The 21,485-nt window shown below is 42.1% G+C and overlaps 3 protein-coding genes across 10 annotated transcripts in view; 1 reads left to right on the top strand and 2 right to left on the bottom strand.

Annotated features, from left to right (window-relative positions):
- The window catches only part of LOC134213731 (klarsicht protein), a 780,975-nt gene extending 778,440 nt beyond the window's left edge, over positions 1-2,535 (bottom strand). For all 3 annotated transcript variants that reach the window (XM_062693046.1, XM_062693047.1, XM_062693048.1), the window contains exon 1: positions 1,760-2,535. The gene's annotated coding sequence lies outside the window, so the exon portion shown is untranslated. The remainder of the gene's footprint in view (positions 1-1,759) is intronic.
- A 6,818-nt stretch (positions 2,536-9,353) lies between these two features.
- On the bottom strand, positions 9,354-11,234 carry LOC134210445 (uncharacterized protein K02A2.6-like). Its single transcript, XM_062686491.1, has one exon. The coding sequence runs from the start codon at positions 11,232-11,234 to the stop codon at positions 9,354-9,356; it is 1,881 nt and encodes a 626-aa protein (XP_062542475.1).
- Positions 11,235-15,726: 4,492 nt separating this feature from the next.
- LOC134213728 (nuclear hormone receptor FTZ-F1 beta) overlaps positions 15,727-21,485 on the top strand; it is a 99,183-nt gene continuing 93,424 nt past the window's right edge. For 3 of the 6 annotated variants that reach the window (XM_062693042.1, XM_062693041.1, XM_062693039.1), the window contains exon 1: positions 15,728-17,039. The gene's annotated coding sequence lies outside the window, so the exon portion shown is untranslated. Of the gene's footprint in view, positions 17,040-21,485 lie in introns of all 6 variants that reach the window. The other 3 variants (XM_062693032.1, XM_062693030.1, XM_062693031.1) reach the window with 2 other exon arrangements.

Below are 21,485 nucleotides of genomic sequence, written 5' to 3'. Positions count from 1 at the left end.
AGAAATAAAACAAACAAATAAGACAAATAAAATAAATAAGACAAGTAAGACAAATGAGGCAAATAATAACAAATCATAACTTCCGGCGAAATTCCTGGAGGAACTTATCTTATTTGTCTTATTGGTCTTATTTGTCTTAATTATTATCAATTATTTATGTCGTCCCATTCCTATATTTGATGTCATGGTATCTCCGTGTTTACAAATGGGAATACGCTTTTTTCTAGTGTCACGCTAGATACAAATATTCTGTTGGCTGCTCTCCCGAAATGGTAATTTTTGTATGGAATTTAGAAAACTTAAAGAAAAGACTTTGATGCGGTCACATATACTTTTTATGACATCAAAATGATCGTTGAAAAATTTCAAAACTTTTGTCAGTTGGGTTTTGCAAAATTCGGTTCCTTCATGCCTCAAATCAAAAATTGCGAAAATTTCAGTTGTACAATAGTTCAATATTAAGAGCTTAATTCAAATTTGGGAAATAGTATTAGTATAATTCTTCTCCAATTCCTAGTTATAGCTATTTTAGTACGAAAATAGCGCTCTATCACGAGAGAGCTTCCCTCAGACCTTAAAGGACTCCGTTTCTACGCAAAAAATCATGCAGATAGACAACACGTGTTTTTGGCCGAACAAAGCAATAGAATTCGTAAAGAAAAATTTCATCATAAGTTTTACTCTTACTGAGAAGTCCTTGCTCATGAGTTCTTTGAAATTCCTTCTACAGAGCTTCTGGGGTGTTATTATTATTAATATTTTTATTAATGAGGTTTTCGGCTCTGGGCCGGTTCACCTCGTACATTCTGGGTGTTCCTTTTCCACGAATTCCGAAGAAGTTCTTAGTCAAGAGGTATTTCTCACCGTTTTTTCTTGAATATTTATTTTTCGACAAATCTAGAAAATTCCTAATCTAAGAATTTTAGGGATTGCCTTATCCAGGAAATGTGAGATTGTTGAATGACAAATTCTGCAAAATTCTTGAAAAAAAAACAAAAAAATGCTTTAAGAGTTTTGGAAAATACCTTCAGCAAATCCTGCAGGATTTCTGCGGACTAACTGCGAGGGCCTGTAGCTAACTGTAGAACGTATGACTGAAAAAGACCAAAAAATCCTGGATTGGATCATGAGTCGAACCCAGTCACCGTCAGTATGGTCTTGCTTTTTAGCCACGCATTTTACCGCCAGGCTAAAGAGCCCCGCACATAGGATACATTTGCGTTGCGTTTGACATATTTCCCATGGAAAAACTGCAAAAGCATGCAGATTTTTTTGCGAAATAACAATATTAATCACCCATAGAAAATATAGTGCTTATCAGAACAGAAACTGGCACGTGACCCTAACATTTCTGTTAGGGTTATTCTTCTTTTCTTGATTTTGAAATAAGGTAACAAAACAGAAATGCAATGACACAAACACCAAGCTACGGTTGGATTAATTTATTCCTATTATAGGTATTGCATGGATTAGAATATTCCCTTCGATGTAGATAAATTTCGACTAAAAAAGCGAATTCGCTCTAAGCAACCCACGATAAAGTGGCACATTTTCCGAATCGCTTCCGGTCAAGGCCAACTTCAATTAGGTTGCATCAGAGTGATTAGATATTATATCTATAGGTATAAAAGATAATGATAAGTATTTTTTTTTTTTAGCAATGCCAATATTACTGAAAAAGTTGATATTCATACACATATTTACGTGGAAGTTTGCTGTATGCCATGCACAAAAAAAAAGAACACAAGCCTGTCATTACATTCAATTGCTGATTGCTGTTGGTCGATGATGGACTGCGATATTCAACGCAGTATGATTAGCAGCTAGCCGTATTTGTTGCTACTCCTCTGCTGCTTCTGCTGCTGCTGTTGCACCACAATATTGTGTTGTCAATGAAGATACTATTTTTCGGTTTGCTCCGATCGTGCCAACACCGCAGGAGACCTTCGCGACTTCGGCTAACGAACGAGTGAGCCGCTGCTGGATCCAAGAATGTTTTGCACTAATCTGCACGATTTACACACACGCTCGCGTCTACACACCAACACTTTTTGCAGAACAATAATTGCGAACGGAAATCGACTTCCAACCTTCTTCAGATGCACAAATAGATATTCTTTCCAATATATTCTTACGATTGTTTCACCTTTGTAAAAACACACACTTCTCTTCCAATGACCCAGCTCTGCAACAGAGCTCCACAGATTCTGAAATCTTCCAGCACTAGGGAAGAAACTGTATATTTTTCACCTGTTTTCACTAGTTTCCCCTTTATTGTTGTCACTTAAAATGTTGCAAATCACAAATTTCAAACACTTCTACCGTAATTCCTCGCTCAGTTCACTAAAATTGCATTTCAAAATGAAGGGACGACGAATTAAAACCGAACTATTTGACCGCGTAACGCGTTTCCTCTCTTGAGACGACGACGATGAAGACGGCGGCGGCGACGACGACAAACGGTACAAGTCCATTCAATACCCACTACGAACGTTTGCTACTCTGTCTCCGACAACTCACAACTCAACACTAATCTCGGCAAGCAGCCAGACAGTCTTTGCACTGCGGAGCCGAGAACAGGCTTGCACACACACACTCCTGCAGGCGAATCAGCACTGATCGCACTGATGGACTGGAGTCGGATACGTGCGTGTATGGATGAACAGACAATATTAACGAAAGACGGTGGATTAAAATTTGATACTAATGCAAGGGTGGTCCTAAAATAGGTTGTAACTAATTGAAAATAGCACATAAACTACTCATCAACATTTGAATACTGGGGAAATCCGGAGAAACTGCCCAACATTGATTGCTGGAAAGTGATGGTTTTATAAGATAAACACTTCGACTATTCTTTTCTGAAAATTATTTTGGAATTTACTTATACATCAAAATTGTATACAGTGTTAACCCAATTTTGTCAATTCCCGGTATTGTCTACCACTGATTGTATCACGTTTTCAACCCGATTGGATCCCGGACATCTAACGAGTTCTTCAGATCGATTCATGCTGTAGAGCAGAATCTTTTTCGGTTTTTGCGTTTTTTTATAGATAGGAACTTTAAAATGTGGGTTCTTTGAAATAGTTGCTCTTAAGTAGGTCAAAGGATCGACAAAGGGAATAAACAAAATAAAATATTTGACTTGAAAATTGACAATTATTTTACTGTTGTTTAAAGTATCCTTGGAATAGTGCTCTATATTAAAGACAAAAAATTAGAAGGGCTATGAACATGACACGACCGTCCGACGGAAACAGCGTAAAAAAATTGGTGCATTGAGGAATGTAGTGCCATCATGCTCTAATATTACAAGATAATAAATTTGATTACTTATGTCACTGGTTTCGAAGGAAACTCAAAATATGGAAAGTGATGATGACTTTCTCGATTCGCTGGTGGATTCAACGTGATGTGGTTAATGCATCCCAAGGTTATTTGCATACACTTTGACGATTAAATGCTTATTTAAATGCCTTAAGCGCTTCATGTAAATTTTCAATAGCTTAACGTTGATTATCAAAAGTTTCAATAAAACTGGCATATTGGTCAATATATACAAACGTCTTTAAAGTCCATCGAATGGTAAAGGCGCTACTGACGTTAAAAATATGAACTTACTTTAATAGACGTAGTTTACATAAAAATATAACCATGACACTGCATGTAAATATGTACTAGAGTATGAATTGACCTTTCCCGTAAAAAATTATATCTCGTTTTTATTGTCTCAGTCTATTATTTTTCAAGTCTCTAACTATTTTTAAAATCGAAAACAAAACCCAAAAAGTGCTGCACGTGTTAACCGGCCAGAAACATTCACCCGATTTTCGTTCAATTCGTTCGTTTTTTTTTATTTTCGTTTTAAATTTTAAAAATACTTCAAAAATATAGGTTACTAGCTTTATGTACCCGGCCTTGCTCGGAGTTGCCAGTTTAATTCGCAGTTTTTTTCACCATCGGAATTGGAATAGGTCAAAAGGATAATTGTGTTTTCTTATTGATATTTCATCATTTGATTAAAAGAAGGTAGATTACATTTGAAAACATTGACTGATTTTGAAAATGGGATCAAACCCAAAATCGCTTTATTCCGGGCAAACGTCTATTTCTAAAGAAGGAAAAACATACACCGATGCCTTATTCCGGAAAAACGTCTATTTTTAAAGAAATGATCACATTTACCGTCCAGAAGGAAACACTTTAATCATTGCTTTTCTCTGGGCAAACCATGATTTCGATGAAGTGTTGAGTTGATCGATCCCTGTCATCTTCGCCTTCTTAAGAAAAGAATGTTTGTGCCAAATTGGGGTGAAATCGGGCAAGGGGTACAGAAGTTATGCTGGAACATTGGATCATTGCATACCTTGCTTTTATTTATTAATCTTGAATCATTATCATATAATTATCATACCTTTTAAAATTTGGAATAAAGGTTACTCAATTATGGATCACTATGCAATTTGATCATTCATAATCATCAATCATTAATCATATCGATCGTTAATCATTAACCATACACATAGTGTGTCAACATTTAATCACGATCGGTAATCGTTAATCATAATCCAACGGTTTTTTTCGTTATTCATAATCGTTAATTATTGTCAAAAATGAATTTAATCATTAATCATTATCAGTCATCATTTTCAAAAAATTATAATTCATTAATCATAATCTTTAATCATAGAGTTGAATGATTTAATCATTTAATCTGCTTAGAATTGGTCCTGGGGGTCAGGAGTTACACTGAATTGCCCGTTTTCTAAAGACAACCGCTTTCCCTTTACCCTTCCTCTTTTCTCAACGGCCATTTCACCCCCTTTATTATCTTCTCCTAGGGATAGAAAATGTGTGTACCAAATTTGGTTGAAATCGGTACAGGGGTTCAGAAGTTACACTAAATTGCCCGTTTTCTGAACAATACCCCTCCCTTCAGACCCCTACCCCCCTTATCCAAATTTCCCTCCCGTACGATCGGCTCCTCATAGTGAATATGTGTACAAAATTTGATTGAAATCGGTCCTGGGGGTTGGGAGTTACACTGAGTTGCTCGTTTTCCAAAGACAACACCTCCCCTATACCCTCCCCTTTTTTCCAATGACCATCCCATCCCCTTTGTTATCTTTTCCTTATGATGTAGAATGTGTGTACCAAATTTGGTTGAAATCGGTACAGGGGTTCATGATTTACTTTGAATTGCCCGTTTTCTAAACAAAACCCCTCCGTCCAGCCCCCTCCCCCTTTCCCAAATTCCCTCCCCTATGACTACCTCCTCTTAGGGAACATGTGTACAAACGTTGGTTGAAATCGGTCCTGGGAGTGGAAAGTTACCCAGAATTGTTCGTTTTCTGAACAAACCCCCTCCCACCACCCCTCCCCCTTGTCTACATGACCATCCCACCCCTTTGTTAACTTCCCCTGAGGATAGAGAATGTCTGTACCAAATTTGGTTGAAATCGGCCAAGTGGTTCAGAAGTAGTTAGCGAACATACATACATAGATTGGTTTTTATATATATAGAAGATTTAATTTAAGAATGTTGATCTTAAATAAGCCAAAGAATCGATTGAGCGAATAAAATTTTTTGACGGGAAAGGTCAATTGAGATTATAATCATTATTAAAATTTTATAGTTTGCTCTTATTCCATGCATACAAAACTACCCCATCCTACTGTCCAACGCATGTGTGTGTGCTCTTCTTCGGGCATGTTGTTGGCGTAGTTTCCGAGCTGATCTCCCATTGACGGATAGTCCGGTTGCGAGCGGCGAAGGTACGTTCGTTACCACTACTACCGGTATATTATTGCATTTTGTCGTGTGCTCATCAAGTGCAGTCCATAACACAACGAAACTGTTCCGGAGCATGAATGAATGATGATTCTCGTTTAAACCGATGGCGGCGCTGCTAAGTTATTCGTTAAGCTCAGGGATGTATTTAGCGGTTTCAAGAATTCTCAATTTTTTTAAATAAGAATTCGATTTATTATTAGAAGCGGCAGTACAATCACCGACAAACCGACATGCCTTCCCATATACAGTTCTTGAAAATTCTTGGCAATTTATTCCACTAACTCCATCTGTGCGATGATTTACACAACAGCTCTCACATGTGTGTGGGCAAACTAGAGCATGCACTCTTCGATGAATTTTATCAGCTATCGAATAATAATCTATATTCGGGTTTATATTCCATCTGAGAATGTTTACCATAAAGTTCATTATTTTCATGATAGAATTATTTTTCTAAGCTAAAATGCTTTCTGTAGTGATGGTATAGGATTTTTACTGTCAATTATAGCATTGTGAAGGGATTTTTAATTAGGGTTTATTTTAATTAACATCGCTGTGTAGATTACTCAAAGCGTGCATATAATGTTTACACCGAACAGCTGGTCGATTCTCGCGCATTTTCCCTTCTCTCTTTCTTGAATTCTTTTGTCAAATGATCGCTTATGTCAGCAGTGACAGAACGAGTTACTACACTGCAAGTAAAACGGCGTTTAATTATTTTGCCAATTTTGGAATTAGACAGGCCCGTCGGTTTGTCGGTGGTACAATCGTCATCCCACACTGAACCCAAACCTCCTCCTAATAACGAAGGAATTGTAATTTTACCTATCGATAATTCGCTTCCTCCAACAAGCGAAAGACTCACACGAGCGACTAATACATTATCAAAATTTGGGATGAAATGCATTCCTCAGGCATATATTTTGCATACAACTATCGAATGAAACGTCATCTGATTGCTGGATAACATCGACCAATGCGAAAATCATCCACCAATCGGATGATAAATTGCTTAGGTGTGCCCCTTGATGTAAATCATTCAATAGCGAGATGATTCTCAGACGCTGCAGCGTTGCTGGCAGGAGGAAGAACGCGGTCGCCTGATGCGAGCAATCATTTCTAATCGCAGCACCGGAGCACGAACGAGGATCAAATTTTTATTAAATTCGTCTTTTATTCGTTGATTAAGTGCTGATTATCTATTTGGAAAATGTTCTACGAAGTAGGTATCTTCCTCCGTGATATTTTTACAAACAGAAACTATAATAACTCGTTAATTTTGTCCATTTTAGTTCCAGTTTGGAGAATGGAGCCCCGATCCGGAAACGCAAGCAACAAAAACGGTTTCGAATAAAAAGGAAGTAAGGCGGCGATTCAAGTAAATCCCAAAATAAGGTTTGGGCTCCGATAGAGCATACCGATGGCGGAACAAACGGAACGGTAATCTTCGATGCCGCTCTAGAAAAAAAGTCTGCCGGGTGAAACTAAAATGTGTTAGTGACTGTTATATAATGATGAATTTGTATAATAAAGTTTAGTTGTACATTTGAATATTTTGTGTAAACTATTTTTCTAAAAAAATGCAAGAAATCCAAATAAATAACTAACATTTCTTTTCGTTTTCAACTTAAATTCACATTGAAATCGTCTAAATATCATCCAGATTCCGAACTATAATACTCCGAACAACATCTTCTGTAAATTCGTTTTTGACATGCGTCTCAGCTTGATTTTGGATGATAATCATCCAAAAGTATTCGTTATTGTCGTCTGATTCAACCGAATGAGAATCATCCACAATCCGAATGATAATCGTTAAAGGGCGTACTCGAATCAGCTAGCAGACGTTGGTAGGATGAAGTTTGTGTTCAGTGCACCAAAATGTAAGAGATTTATTCAACATAATCAGAAAAATGTTTGTATAGTTTTGAATATGTGAAACGGAATTCTCAAAATTGATTAATGAACAACATTTAAAAAGGGCGTAACAGCCAAAATTTATTCTTTCTGATTCTCAAAAAAAATATAATTAAAATCAGTAAAGCCACAAACACAATGTTAGCGGAACGGAAACGGCAAATATGACAGCTAGCCCATATATTTTCTGTCAAATTTGCCGTTTCCGTTGCCGTTCCGCTGACATTGTGTTTGGGCTTAACTTTTTTGATACGATACAATACGAAAGAATATATTAAAATAACAATTGAAAGTATTCTGAATTTTACAATACAAATGCAATACAATTTATTGTCCTACACCTAAAAAATACTTATTGTTATTTAGACTTTTACAATAGAAATAAAGGGATGTTAGTTACCGTAACAGCAGGAATTTTTTTTCTTATACCTTTGGATACATAAAACAATAATTTCTATTGTGTTTGTATTGTCATAGTTTTTTATCTAAAGCAATAAAAAATAATATTGAACATTTGTTTTTCCAAATAAAACTATAAATTTATTGCAAGATCTACCGTTTTGACTCAAATCCCAAAACGACTCATATTCTGAAAACTCACTACAAGGAGAATTACTAAATGAATTAACAAATTTTATCGGCAGGCGTACAGATCAAGGACATAATCATTGTTCTACTATGAAATAACGTTGGTATCTTGAATTTTAGTGCATTTAATGTGGTGGTTGGAATTTGAATGTTTTGAGTTTGAGACAATTTTTGCCTTGCGTGTTCGGCATTTGAAATAAAGTTTGACAGAATAAAATCATTAAGTACAGTATACCCCCGCTGATCCGACAAATGTATGGCCGGACTATCGGGGTTTCTCTCGTTAATCCGACTGTCAGATCCATACAAATGAACCAAAACAAAATCACAGCAAAAATTTGAAAACTGACAGCATAATGTGTTTAAATGGATGTTGATACTTTTTAATCCGGAAAATTCCGAATTAGCGAGATCCGGACTAACGAGTCGTCGGACTAGCGAGGTCCGGATAAGCGGGGGGATACTGTATTGATATTTAGAATCAATTAAATACGATTGATAAGAAAATTATTTTGAGCTTTTTAGTGGAATGTCTTCACTTGTCATAAGACGAGTTTATACAATCCCATTGAATTCCACCACTTAATTGTATCTTGACAGACACGTATTTCGACCTCAACAGTAAGGCCGTCTTCAGTGTCTCGTACGTACGAGTCAAGTACGAGACACTGAAGACGGCCTTACTGTTGAGGTCGAAATACGTATCTGTCAAGATACAATTAAGTGGTGGAATTCAATGGGATTGTATAAACTCGTCTTATGACAAGTAAATACGATTACCAAGCACTTATATGAAAGTTCTGTTCTTTCACTACCCGTCGAGAACAATATGATATTGTTGTGACCGAGGTTATTTTCGTACCGGGGAAACGAATAAAAAGCACCGAATACCGAACTATACTATTCCGCGTGTTTATTTCCATATCTCATTGTTACAACTGACAAGTACCGTGACACGGTAAGAATAACTCAACAAAAACAATTCAATTGCACTGAGAGAAAATGTAACGTTATAACAGCTCTTCCTCACTTAATATCAATAGATGAGTAGTTATAAGTTCAACCGCCTCGGTGGCTTCGACACTCTGGTTGATCTTCTGGGCATATGGCGAGGTATGGGACTAGGTTTGACCATGTCCCCCGTCGTTTCCACTACCGGTCGGATTGGCCGCATTTCTAGAATCGATGTCTGCTCATCCTGATTAAAAATAGAAGGCGATTCTCGAGAAACATTTATGGTAGACCTTTTCGACAGAGCGGTAGCTTCCGAATTCGGTGGTGTTACCAACGGCAACGATGGTGTTTCGTCTGGTCTTGGAATCGTAGAAGACGGCAGCTGATTGATGATCGGGAGCGGTTCTGCACGAAGATTTTGCCCTACTTCTCGAAGCTGATCTATGTGGCGTTTCCAGATTCTGTTGTCGTCGAGTTGCACGTTGTAATGAAGTTTGCCAAGTTTCTCGATGACGTAGCCGTACTTCCACTTTTCACTATCCAGAAAGTCGCGAGCGGCGACCGTTCCTCCCTCAGGAATAGTTCGACCGACAGGATTTACTTTGTCCGAATGTATTGGTCCCGGTATCATCAGATCGATACGAGAACGAATTTGGCGGTTAAACAACAGCATGGACGGAGATTTTTCTGTCGAGGGATGAATTGTCTTGCGGTAGTTCAAAAGAATATTGCAAATTTCCTTGTGCATGCTTGATTTATTGCAGTTAAGAGCCTTCATCTTGTTTTTGAACGTTTGAATGAACCGCTCGGCTTGCCCATTAGTAGCAGGATGATACGGGGCACCCATTTTATGGTAAATACCATTTAAGTTTAGGAATTTCTGAAACTCACCTGCAGTAAATTGCACGCCACGATCGCTCACTAGTACACAGGGTATTCCGTACGTCGTGAAATATTCTCTGCACGCTGTGATAGTAGATGCCGTTGTTATATCCCGCATGATTTTGACTTCGGGCCATTTCGTGTAGGCGTCGACGAGAACCATGAAATAGCTTCCCATGAATGGCCCCGCGAAGTCCACATGTACTCTTTCGAAAGGTTGTTTAGGTTGCTCCCAACAGTGGACCGCAACCTTCACTGGATTCGGTCGTGTCGATTGACAAGCAGCACAATTTTGGACCAGATTTTCGATATCTTTATCCATTTTCTCCCACCAAACATAGCCTCTAGCGAGAGATTTGAGGCGAGTAGTGCCAAAATGTGAGGAATGTAGCGCTTCAAGGACTTTACCACGCAGATTAGGAGGCACATACACTCGTATTCCCCGCATAATGCAACCTTGCTGCAAGGAAAACTCATTCTGATCTACGCCAAAACGGTCTTTCCCTTCTACCGCTCTGCCATTCTTTAACCCATGGAGTAGCACTTTTACCGAAACATCGACAGCTGTAGACTTTGCTAAATCCTCGACTGTGAGCGGAAGTGTTCCGATGATGCCGATTTCCAACAAATCACTCTCCTCAACAACGTTATCAGGTGTTTTCACATCGATCGGTAGTCGTGAGAAACCATCAGCATTGTAGTGCTGCTTTGTGGGGCGAAACTTAATCGAGTAATTGAAGGACTGTAGGAACGTAGCGTAATGTTGCATTCGCAGTGCAGACATTGTTGGCAAACCTTTAGTTTCGGAAAAGATTTGTTTCACTGGTTCGTTGTCAGTATACAACACAAATTTCCTTCCGTACAAGTACTGATAGAACTTTCTGATACCGAAAACGATGGCATATGCTTCCCGATCCAGTTGCTTGTATTTCCGCTGGGTATCGTTGAGTGTTTGAGATGCGTACTGGATCGGCTTTTCTGATCCATCCGGAAAGATGTGGCTAAGCACTGCACCAACTCCATACAGCGAGGCATCCGTTGCCAGCACCAACGGTAGTTCCGGGTTGTAGTGGGCGGGGAATCGATCCGACTGCATTTCTTTTTTTATTTCCATGAAGGCTTGGTCGCACACTTTGGACCACTGCTCAAATGCGGAAAGAACCAACCGTATACGTATATATTATAATAGTTCACTAACCCAACAAACGATCGCACTTGTTCTTTATTCTGCGGCACAGGCATGTTCTGCATAGCATCTATTTTCTTTTGCACTTTGTGGATTCCCTGTCGATCAACAATGTACCCGCAATACTCAATCTCTTCCGCAAAAAAACTGACACTTATCAAGGTTGATGCGCATGCCGTATTCACTTAACCGTTTCACTTAACCGCTGTAGGTGCACCTCATCGTTCGGTCCAGTAACACGAATGGCATCGAAAAACACAGTTACACCCGGTATGCCGCTCAGAATTTCCTCCATTAACCGCTGCCAATTGGCTGGTGCTGAACTTACCCCATACATGAGCCTTGTTGGCTTGTACAAGCCAAGGTGGGTGTTTAATGTGAGAATTTCTTGTTGTTCTGGCTCTACCTCCAGTTGTAGGTATGCTTGTGACAAAACAATTTTTGTGAATTTGTCACCACCGGCGACGTTCGCGAACAGCTCTTCCACGGTTGGCAAATCATCCACAATCAACTTAGGGTTTACTGTGATTTTGTAGTCCCCGCAAAGACGCACTTTGTTATTAAGCTTCACTACCGGAACTACTGGTGTTGCCCAGGCACTATGATTAACTTTAACAAGCACTCCGTCCTCAATCGTCCTCCGTCCTTTTCTATTTCTTGTTCGACAGCCCTTATCATCGCGAAGGGTACTGGTCTTGCTTTCAAGTACGCTGGTTGCGCGTCCGGTTTCAGACGCAGTTTAGCTTGTAACCCTTTGACCTTTCCCACTGTACTGTCACAGACACTACTGTAACGCGAGATTAATTCCTTCACTGCTTCAGAGGTACTTTTTGCTGGATTGGTTTCGATTACGTTCTGCACTTCGTCGTAGAATTGTTGCAAATCAATTCGCAACGCTTTCATCCAACTTCGTCCTACGAGTGGATGTTTTCGGTTTTCCGCAACGTACAACATCAAACGGTAGGTATTGCCGGTATGCTTCACCATCACGGGGCACATTCCAAGTAGTTGAATAGCATTTCTACTGTAATTCACCAGCGACAAATCAGCCGGACGAAATTTTAACGAGGGAAACAACTTCTCTTTATCACTAGCGCTGATAACGCTAACCGGTGCACCACTGGCAATTTCACGTGTTCCGCGGTTTCCTCTAAACCTGCGCACACCGCACAACGTACAAACCGGTGTAGATACTGTCTGAAGCAACCATGGCCTGGGTCAAGTGGAAAGTGATTTCCCATGGCCCCTTTTGACCCATGTACCTATCTCCGGTATCAACCTATGTGCCCATCTACCCTTAGTGGAACTGTCCCACGCACACTGCCATTTGACCATTGAGGCCAACCTGACAGTCCTACGGATGCCTCTCGTGCCACGCATTTCGCAGCACTCTATGTCTTCACCGATAACGATGTCAATAGGCATCATCCCGAGCAGCACAAGTCAGACTAAAATGGTTGCAGCAACTTGATAGTGACCAAATCTAGTCGCATATCCGTTGCAGTAATCTATGTGGGACATGTGTGCTACTTGGGATAAAGGTTATGACGCAAAGTGCATCGTGCGACACGGTACGGTACGCGCTCGCAACTTTTAGGCACATTAGCCTACACGTACTTTCTAACTTCGTTCTGTAGCAGTTAATACGCAGGGCCGTGCCCCAAGCTGGCCCCACATACCAGCAAGCCGGTGGCCTCCCATTCCTAGGATGGACTTTCCTAGGCATGGTGGCATCGCATGCACGCGAGAGTACTGTTACCAACTGCTCGCCGCTCAGACCGATAGCATTGCACATGTGCTCGCGGCGGAGCGCTTTCTTAAACACCTCGTCGTCAAAGTACAATGTCTTCCACATACGAAGGCTAGGCCTCGCCACTTCTTCCGTTCGCTGAATGCTGGTCGTATAGTCGATACTGTAGCGAACCGCCAGGTGGTCGCTGTGAGTGTAGCCATCATCTACCCTCCAGTTCAAACTACTCGTTTGGCCATGGCTCCAGAACGTAACGTCGATAATCGACTCGGCCCCGTTCCAGCTGTAAGTACTTTTGGTACCGACATTGGCCAAGTCCACATCCAACATGGCCAGTGATTCCAGCAGGATCTGCCCCCGTTGATTCGTGAAACGGCTTTTCCATTCCACGGCCCAAGCGTTGAAGTCCCCCGCTATCACCACCGGCCTACGCCCCATCAAGTTAGCCGTCAAGCAATCCAGCATACGACCGAACTGCTCGATCGACCATCGGGGAGGTGCATAGCAGCTACAGAAGAAGACCCCGTTGATTTTGGCAATGACGAAGCCCTCGTGTGTCGAAGACATCAACTCTTGGACTGGGTATTTCCCCGTTGTCCATATAGCCGCCATTTTAGATCCATCGGTGACTCAATTACCGTTCTTGGCGCGTACCCGCTATGATGGCGATATCCGTCCCCCATTCAGCAACTGTCTGACACAGCAGGTGCTGAGCTGCATCACAGTGGTTCAAGTTTAGCTGCGTTACCTGCACTGTGATTTTGCAGCACGCTTAAACGCCGGGCACTTCGAACCCCCCATGGGGTGCTTGCTGTTCGCAGTTTTGCTGGAACAAATCAAACAATTAGGAGGGTTCGTGCAGCATTGTGCCTTATGTCCCTCCAATCCGCTGCGTCGGCAGAGCTTGCTTCTGTCAGGGCCTTTACAGTCCCATTACTTGTGCCCCGGTTCCAGGCACTTGAAGCAAACTTCGGGTTGCTCGTATATGCCCACAGGTCACACCGACCATCCCACCTTGACGCTCCCTAACTTGACTACCTTGGAGGCGTCCGCTACAGATAGCCGAATCAATGCTACCTGAATCCCTGCCAGACCTTTCCGTAGCCGAACGGTTATGATGGGCGTCTCCACTTCACACTGTCGCCGCAGTGCCGTGACGAGCTCTTCGACTTCGGTGATCTCATCCAGGTCTTTAACCCTTAGATTCACCTCCGTCGTGAGTGCCGAGGATCATATCTCGGATTCAAGACGTCCGAGTACTTAGCCCCTGGAGCGATTGGCGCCTACCCTAGACTTCTTGCTACCCTCATTCGGCTGGGCCTTCTTTTCGGCCCTTGACTTCTTCGGTTTCCTCTTGTTCTTGACCAGGGTCCAGGAGGCGTCATCCCCCTCTATTTTCCTGGTCTGGTGCGGCTGAGAGCTCTCAGCCTGTCGTAACCCCTTACCATCGTCTTTCCTGTGTGGACGGACCTTTCCAGGTCTTTTTCCCCTGGTTTTGGAGGTACCTGGCCGGGGTTCAGCTTCCAAGCCCCACTGCCCTTGTTCGGGGTAGCAACCATCCGCGTTTTGGAGCGCCCCCCAGGGAGCTCATCCCTTGGAGACTGTCTCCCCCGTTTTTGTGTCTGCTCCGTGACCGCGAATACTTGACTATAGTCTGGGTAGACTTTGGCACCACCGTCTTCGCTGGCACGTAAAACGTACACGCGCAAAACTGCGCTCATAAAGCCCACTCATTTTTAACTCGCCGATTTGCTTACAACAAAGAGTATTCGTCTTGGAATTTCCTCATAGTTTCCTATTAAAAATGGGCTGGATCGGTCTATGGGCTCAAAAGCAATGCCTAAAATACTATTTTTTAAATAACGCACGAGAAAGGGAACCTTACTGCTAGATGAACTTCGATGTGAATTTGTAAAATATGCGGAAGATATTGATTTGAAAAATTTAACTCGAACTCATTACCCTCAGTACAACTGATAAAATATAATTATTTGCTAATTACGCTAAGATGCGGCATTGTTCCAGGAGGATCTTATGTCAATAATAAAAAGAAGAAGATTGTAGGATTCATAATAAGGGCCAAAATATCGCTAGTCAAGTTGAAAATCGGAATTGGGGACTATCGAAGTTGGGTTTAACGTACGGATTGCGAGAAATCCAACTTCGATAGTCCTCCATTCCGATTTTCAACTTAATTGAGTATACCTCCTTTCTTCTTATTGTGGACAGGTGAAGGTGCAAAACATTTTACAAACGATCGTTTGAAAAAAAAACAGAAGGTGATTTTTCGTGCACTGGACTTATCAACTGCTGATAGCGCTATCTCGTGTCGAACACCAGAAATTTCCCAGTCACTTTTTCTTGCAGTCACCCTATGATAGATGTGTATGAGTATGTTTCAAGCAACAATAAATAACGGCACTTGCTGCTACTCGTTTACACTCCTACTCTGCTCTATCTCTGTCCCTTTCATACGATAACTTCGGAAGCAATGTGTTCCAACTCCCGATCTCGCTCGTACTCACCGTTTCCAATATGACTTTCTCACCTTCGAGGCCGAATGCGAAGCGCGACGCAACCACGCAACAAACATCGCGAAGCCCACTCGCCCCACGATCGGAAACGAATAGCAGACTCGCGGTTCAGTAGAGTGCACCGCGTGCGGTTGAGACGAGTTCAGTTCGAGTCGGCAGCGAGAGTGAACGCGTTTCTCGGTTTTATCTTCCGTTCTTCTGTTCCCATTCGCACCTCACGCTATTCAGTAAACAGTATTTTCGAAAAATATTAATTACCCCTTCAAACATTGTTCGAAATCAGTGTGGTAGCAAGTTTGAGCACGGAAACGGTTCAGCGAGGATACCTGCGAAGAAGAAAGAGCGAGACGGAAGCCAAGAAAAAAAGGCTGGAGTGTTTACTTTTGCGATAGTTTCATTCGACGATTGCTTTGATTCATTTTGTCGTGCTGTTTCCATTGTGCAATTTAGTGTTTTTGTTTATGCCGACCGAGGAAAAGAAACAATCGACCTTGGCGATGATTTGATTGTTCAGTGATGATGAAAACGATCAGAAAGTGAGTTAAAGTGAATGGTAGACCTAATTTACTTTGAATAGTGAACAGGACAAAGATGAAGTTTAAGTACAGAATCAATTGAAGACAAATGCTGTTATTCAAACAATCGTTTATTTCACATTTTCCGGGGAAAACTTCGGTAGTTGTCAGTAACAAACAAAGTCAAGTTTAGTGGTTAAACCTATAAAAAAGTGCAGATTTTCTTATGCTTAAAATTTGTTCACCTTGTTTCGATTTCAATTCATTTACACCGTGCACCAATACATTGGCAACGAGGAAGGTGAGCTGAAACAAATGTAATAACATCAACAACAACAGCAACAATAATAATGGAAAGGTGTTTGTGGTGGAATAAAACATAAACGAGAAGAGAGACCGTCCTGGCTTGGAGGTCGTGGATTGCAAAAGAAAGGTCCAACAAAGCAGCCAAGAATCAAGGCGACGACTAAGTGGCCCTCAGAGCAACCTTCGTCGATCCGGTCGGTGTTGTGCAAATCTCGTAAATGTGTGAAAGGAAGCTGATACAAGGCAAGAAGAGAGTGCCAAGGAGAGCCATCGCAGCATAAAAGGCGATCGTGTTGTTTTTTTTATTATTTTTCTTCTGAGCTTTGTGCAGCACATACACTTTTTCTGTCTCACTCTTACCCTGATGATAATGATGGTTCTTACCTGTGCCGACCAGATGCAGCAGTGAGTGTTTGCAGCGCAATAGTGGTGGTGGGAAAGCAACAGCACAGTCGTCGGCCAGTGTCAATAAACTCTGGTGCGCTCGTCGTCGAAATTGTCGTCGACGGATGCGAGAGGAAAGGCACCGAGCGAAATCACCACGAAACTCCTTGGATATATTTGAGAAAAAAAAAAGAGGCAACACAGTGAAAACCTTTGGGACCAAGAAGTAAGTTTTGTGACACGCTGGATCTTTCATTTTATATTGTGGGGAAATGTTTCTCACTTCACACGGGTTACGGGTTTGAGTTTCTGTTTCATATTCGAGCGGTAGACTGCGGAGATAAGCGCTTCGGATGGTAACCAGCGTCTGATTGGAATCGAATAAAGACAGAGAAATGTTTGTGACTTTGACCTCAAAATTTTAATATGGGACATCGTCACATGGATTTAAATTAATAATTATAATAATCTAATATTATTAGATTGCAGTGATTGTTCCTAATATACTATGGCAGTGTTCTACAATTTTGTAAAAAAAATAACTCCTAATTTAAGATGAATAAATTATTTTTTTAAACTTATCGTACTGGCTTTTACTATTTTTATAGATAACTTATGTTATTTTTGGCCATATCTCTTATATGCCTAACCTGTAGAAAAACTGCTTATTATGGGTAAATACTTTGTTAAACTGCGGTCTGCCCTATTCACAATTATTTATTTAATTAGTCAGCCTTAGACTGGGGTGGCCTATTTACAATATGGACATTATATGTAATTTGGACACCATAGTCAGGTCAGTCAGTACATTAATTTACTTAACCGATAAACATATAAAATCTACGAGAAAGTTACCTTTGTTTCGTAATATCATCGATATCATTAAAAACAGCTTGGAAGTCAGCTTGGAGAATCAAGTATCAATTAATGAAAGTCATATTCTCGTTTCCACTCAAATGAAAGCTTATCGTCGAGTCAAGTACGAGACACTGAAGACGACCTTGCTGTTGAGGTCGAAATACGTACTGTCAAGGTACAATTAAGTGGTGGAATTAAATGGGATTGTACAAACTCGTCTTATGACAAGTGAGCTTATGAAATGTTAATTAATTTTCGTGTAACAAGTTCATGTGTGCATACAAGATACATATATTCTATAATTTATTTGGTGGGCGCATGTGACCTTGTGCATTACGGAGCCAAATCACTGTTTTCTATTCACGGAACATGTATCACGCATCCAAGAAATTCCTGCAGTAAGATCTTAAGGTCTACATGAGAAACATAACTCCTGGGATTTTTCGGGTGAGTGACTGGAACCTCTGCCGTTGGCATATTCTATTCTATACATCCAAAACGGAATATACCATAATGAAAACAATCCGATTGATCTTTAGTTACGTGTGTAGATTTTAAGACTTAACTCCAGGGATTTAATGGATGACTGAGAACCTCTGCCGTTGATACATTTTTCCTACACACACAAAGGGCATGTGCTATATTTTAAATATGTAGTTAAATTTCGTTAAATTGCTATATTTTAAATAGTTTGATTGATATTTCGGCATGGCAAATGCTGGGTAAAGCGTATCATTGGTACTTCGCGTAACTTAAGGAATAAAATAGACCCATCTCGCGGTCCTTAGACTCTTACCCAGCAACCTCCAACCTTATCCCTACCTCCTCGTGGCGCTGGCCGGGATACGAGCAACCTTGGGGAAGATCGGGTAACCAACCCTGGTAGGAGCTATGGTCGTATGCTGACAGGGAAGGGGGGGTTTGCTCATCTACGGAGCAAGTCTTACTGAGCGTCTGTTCTCCATGTTAAGACTGGCGGATCATCGTCTGATTGTCAGCGAGGGACTCCAAATGAAACTGTGCACCATGGTCCACCGTAAATTTAGGGGGTTTGGTGTCAGGACCTGCAAGCCAGCCTTTAAAATGAAACTCCCGTAACGAATGATCAACAAAAGAGTACGGACCGGAACAATAGGCGAAGACCACTGCGATGAAAAGGAACTAGCGATTGAAAACTTGTTTCGTGGAACCGCAAATCTCTCAACTTCAGCACACGCATACTCGCCGATGTGTTCAAAGACCGTGGATTCGGCTTCGTAGTGCTGCCGGGGGTTTGTTGGAAGGGACCAATATTGCGAACGTTTAGAGGTAATCATACCATCTACCAGAGCTGCGGCAACACACACGAGCTGGGAACAGCTTTCATAGTGATGGGCTATATGCAAAGGCGCGTGACCGGGTGGTGACCAATCAATGAAAGAATGTGCAAGTTGAGGATCAAAGGCCGGTTCTTCAACTTCAGCTTGTCCACGTCCATAGCCCAGACTCCGGAAGCACTGATGATGATAAGGACGCATTCTACGCGCAGCTGGAACGTGAGTACGACAGCTGCCCAAGACACGACGTCAAAATCATCATAGGAGATTTGAACGCTCAGGTTGGCCAATAAGAGGAGTTTAAACCGACTATTGGGAAGTTCAGCGCTCACCGGCTGATGAACGAAAACGGCCTACGACTAATTGATTTCGCCTCCTCCAAGAATATGGCCATTCGCAGCACCTACTTCCAACACAGCCTTTCGTATCGGTTCACCTGGAGATCACCACTGCAAACAGAATCACAAATCGACCACGTTCTGATTGATTGACGGCACTTCTCCGACATTATTGACGTCAGGACATATCGTGGCGCTAACATCGAGTCTGACCACTAGCTGGTGAAGGTTAAACTGCGCCCGAAACTATCCGTCATCAACAATGTTCGGTACCGACGACCACTGCGGTACGACCTAGAGCGACTAAAGCAACCTGATGTCGCCACTGCATACGCGCAGCATCTCGAGGCAGCGTTGCCGGAAGAGGGTGAGCTCGATGGGTCCCCTCTAGAGGAATGCTGGAATACAGTTAAAACAGCCATAATGACGCAGCGGAGAACAACATCTGGTATGTGGGTGGGATGAAATCGATGGAACGATTGGTTCGACGTAGAGTGCAGACCGCCTTTTTCAGGAGAAGGAACGCCATGTGGAAGAAGCGGAGTGCGAGGAGAAGAAACAGCTGTCCTGTTTTCAAGAAACACGCAAGTTCTATCAGAAGCTCAACGCATCCCGCAAAGGCTTTGTGCTGCGAGCCGAGGTGTGCAGGGATAAGGATGGGAGCATCTTGACGGACGACGTGTGGTGATCGAAAGGTGGAAGCAGCACTACGAGGAACATTTGAATGGCGCTGAGAGTACAGGCAGTGAAAGTCAAGGCAGCGGAGGAGATGACTACGTCATTTCAGCGGACGATGGAAGCCAACCAGCTCTCACATTGATTGAAGTTAAGGATGCCATCCAACAGCTAAAAACCAATAAAGCCACTGGTATGGATGGTATCGGAGCTGAGCTCATCAAGATTTGACCTGAAAACTTGGCCATTTGCCTGCACAAACTGATAATCAGAATCTGGGATACTGAACAGTTACCAGAGATGTGGAAGAAAGGAGATCCATCTACAAGAAATTCTACAAACAGGAGTGTGCGAACTTTCGAGCGATCACCTTCCTTAATGCCGCCTACAAAGTGATATCCCAGATCATCCTCCGTCGTCTGACACCAATAGTAAATGAGTTCGTGAAAAGTTTTCAAGCCGGCTTTGGTGACGGCCGTTCGACAACGGACCAGATCTTTACTGTACTGCAAATCCTCCAAAATGTCGTGAATACCAGGTTCCAACGAACCATCTATTTATAGATATGAAGGTGATATACGACAGTATAGACCGATTAGGGCTATGGAAAATTATGGACATGAACAGCTTCCCTGGGAAGCTTACCAGACTGTTCAAAGCAACGGTGGATGGTGTGCAAAACAGTGTGAAGATTTCGGGCGAACGCTCCAGTTCGTTCTAATCGCGCCGGGGACTAAGACAAGGTGATGGACTTTCGTGCCTGTTGTTCAACATTGAAAAGTGTCATGCGGAGAGCCGGGTGTAACAGCCGGCGTACGATTTTCAACAGATCCAGTCAATTTATTTGTTTCGCGGGTGGCATGGACATTGTCGGCCGAACATTCACAAAGGTGGCAGAGCTGTGCACATGATGAATGCATCGAAGACAAAGTACATGTTTGTGGGCGGAACCGAGCGCGACAGGGCATGCCTGGGAAGCAGTGTTACGATAGATGGGGATACCTTCGAGGTGGTCGATGAATTAGTCTACCTGGGTTCCTTGCTAACGGCTGATAATAACGTTAGTCGTGAAATACGAAGGCGCATCAACTCAGTCGAAAATGATTCACCACCAGACCAAATGTGTCATGTACAAGACGCTAATAAGACCGGTAGTCCTCTACGGAGATGAAATTTGGACACTGCTCGAGGAGGACTTGCAAGCACTCGGAGTATTCGAGAGACTGATGCTTGGGACCATCTTTGGCGGTGTGCAAGAAGACGGTGTGTGGCGGCGAAGGATGAACCACGAGCTCGCCCAGCTCTATGGCGAACCCGCAGCTTCCAGAAGGTAGCTAAAATCGGAATGGTATGATGGGCAGGGCATGTTGCAAGAATGCCGGACAGCAACCCTGCAAAGATGGTGTTCGTTTCCGATCCGGCAGCGTGAAGCGCAGCGAGCGAGGTTGGCTGACCAGGTACAGAACGACTTGGCGAGCGTGGAGC

This window comes from Armigeres subalbatus, chromosome 2 (genome assembly GCF_024139115.2).
Source record: "Armigeres subalbatus isolate Guangzhou_Male chromosome 2, GZ_Asu_2, whole genome shotgun sequence".
NCBI lineage: Eukaryota > Metazoa > Arthropoda > Insecta > Diptera > Culicidae > Armigeres > Armigeres subalbatus.
Note: the sequence above shows the minus strand (reverse complement) of the source record. Positions and strands in the feature narration are given on the sequence as shown.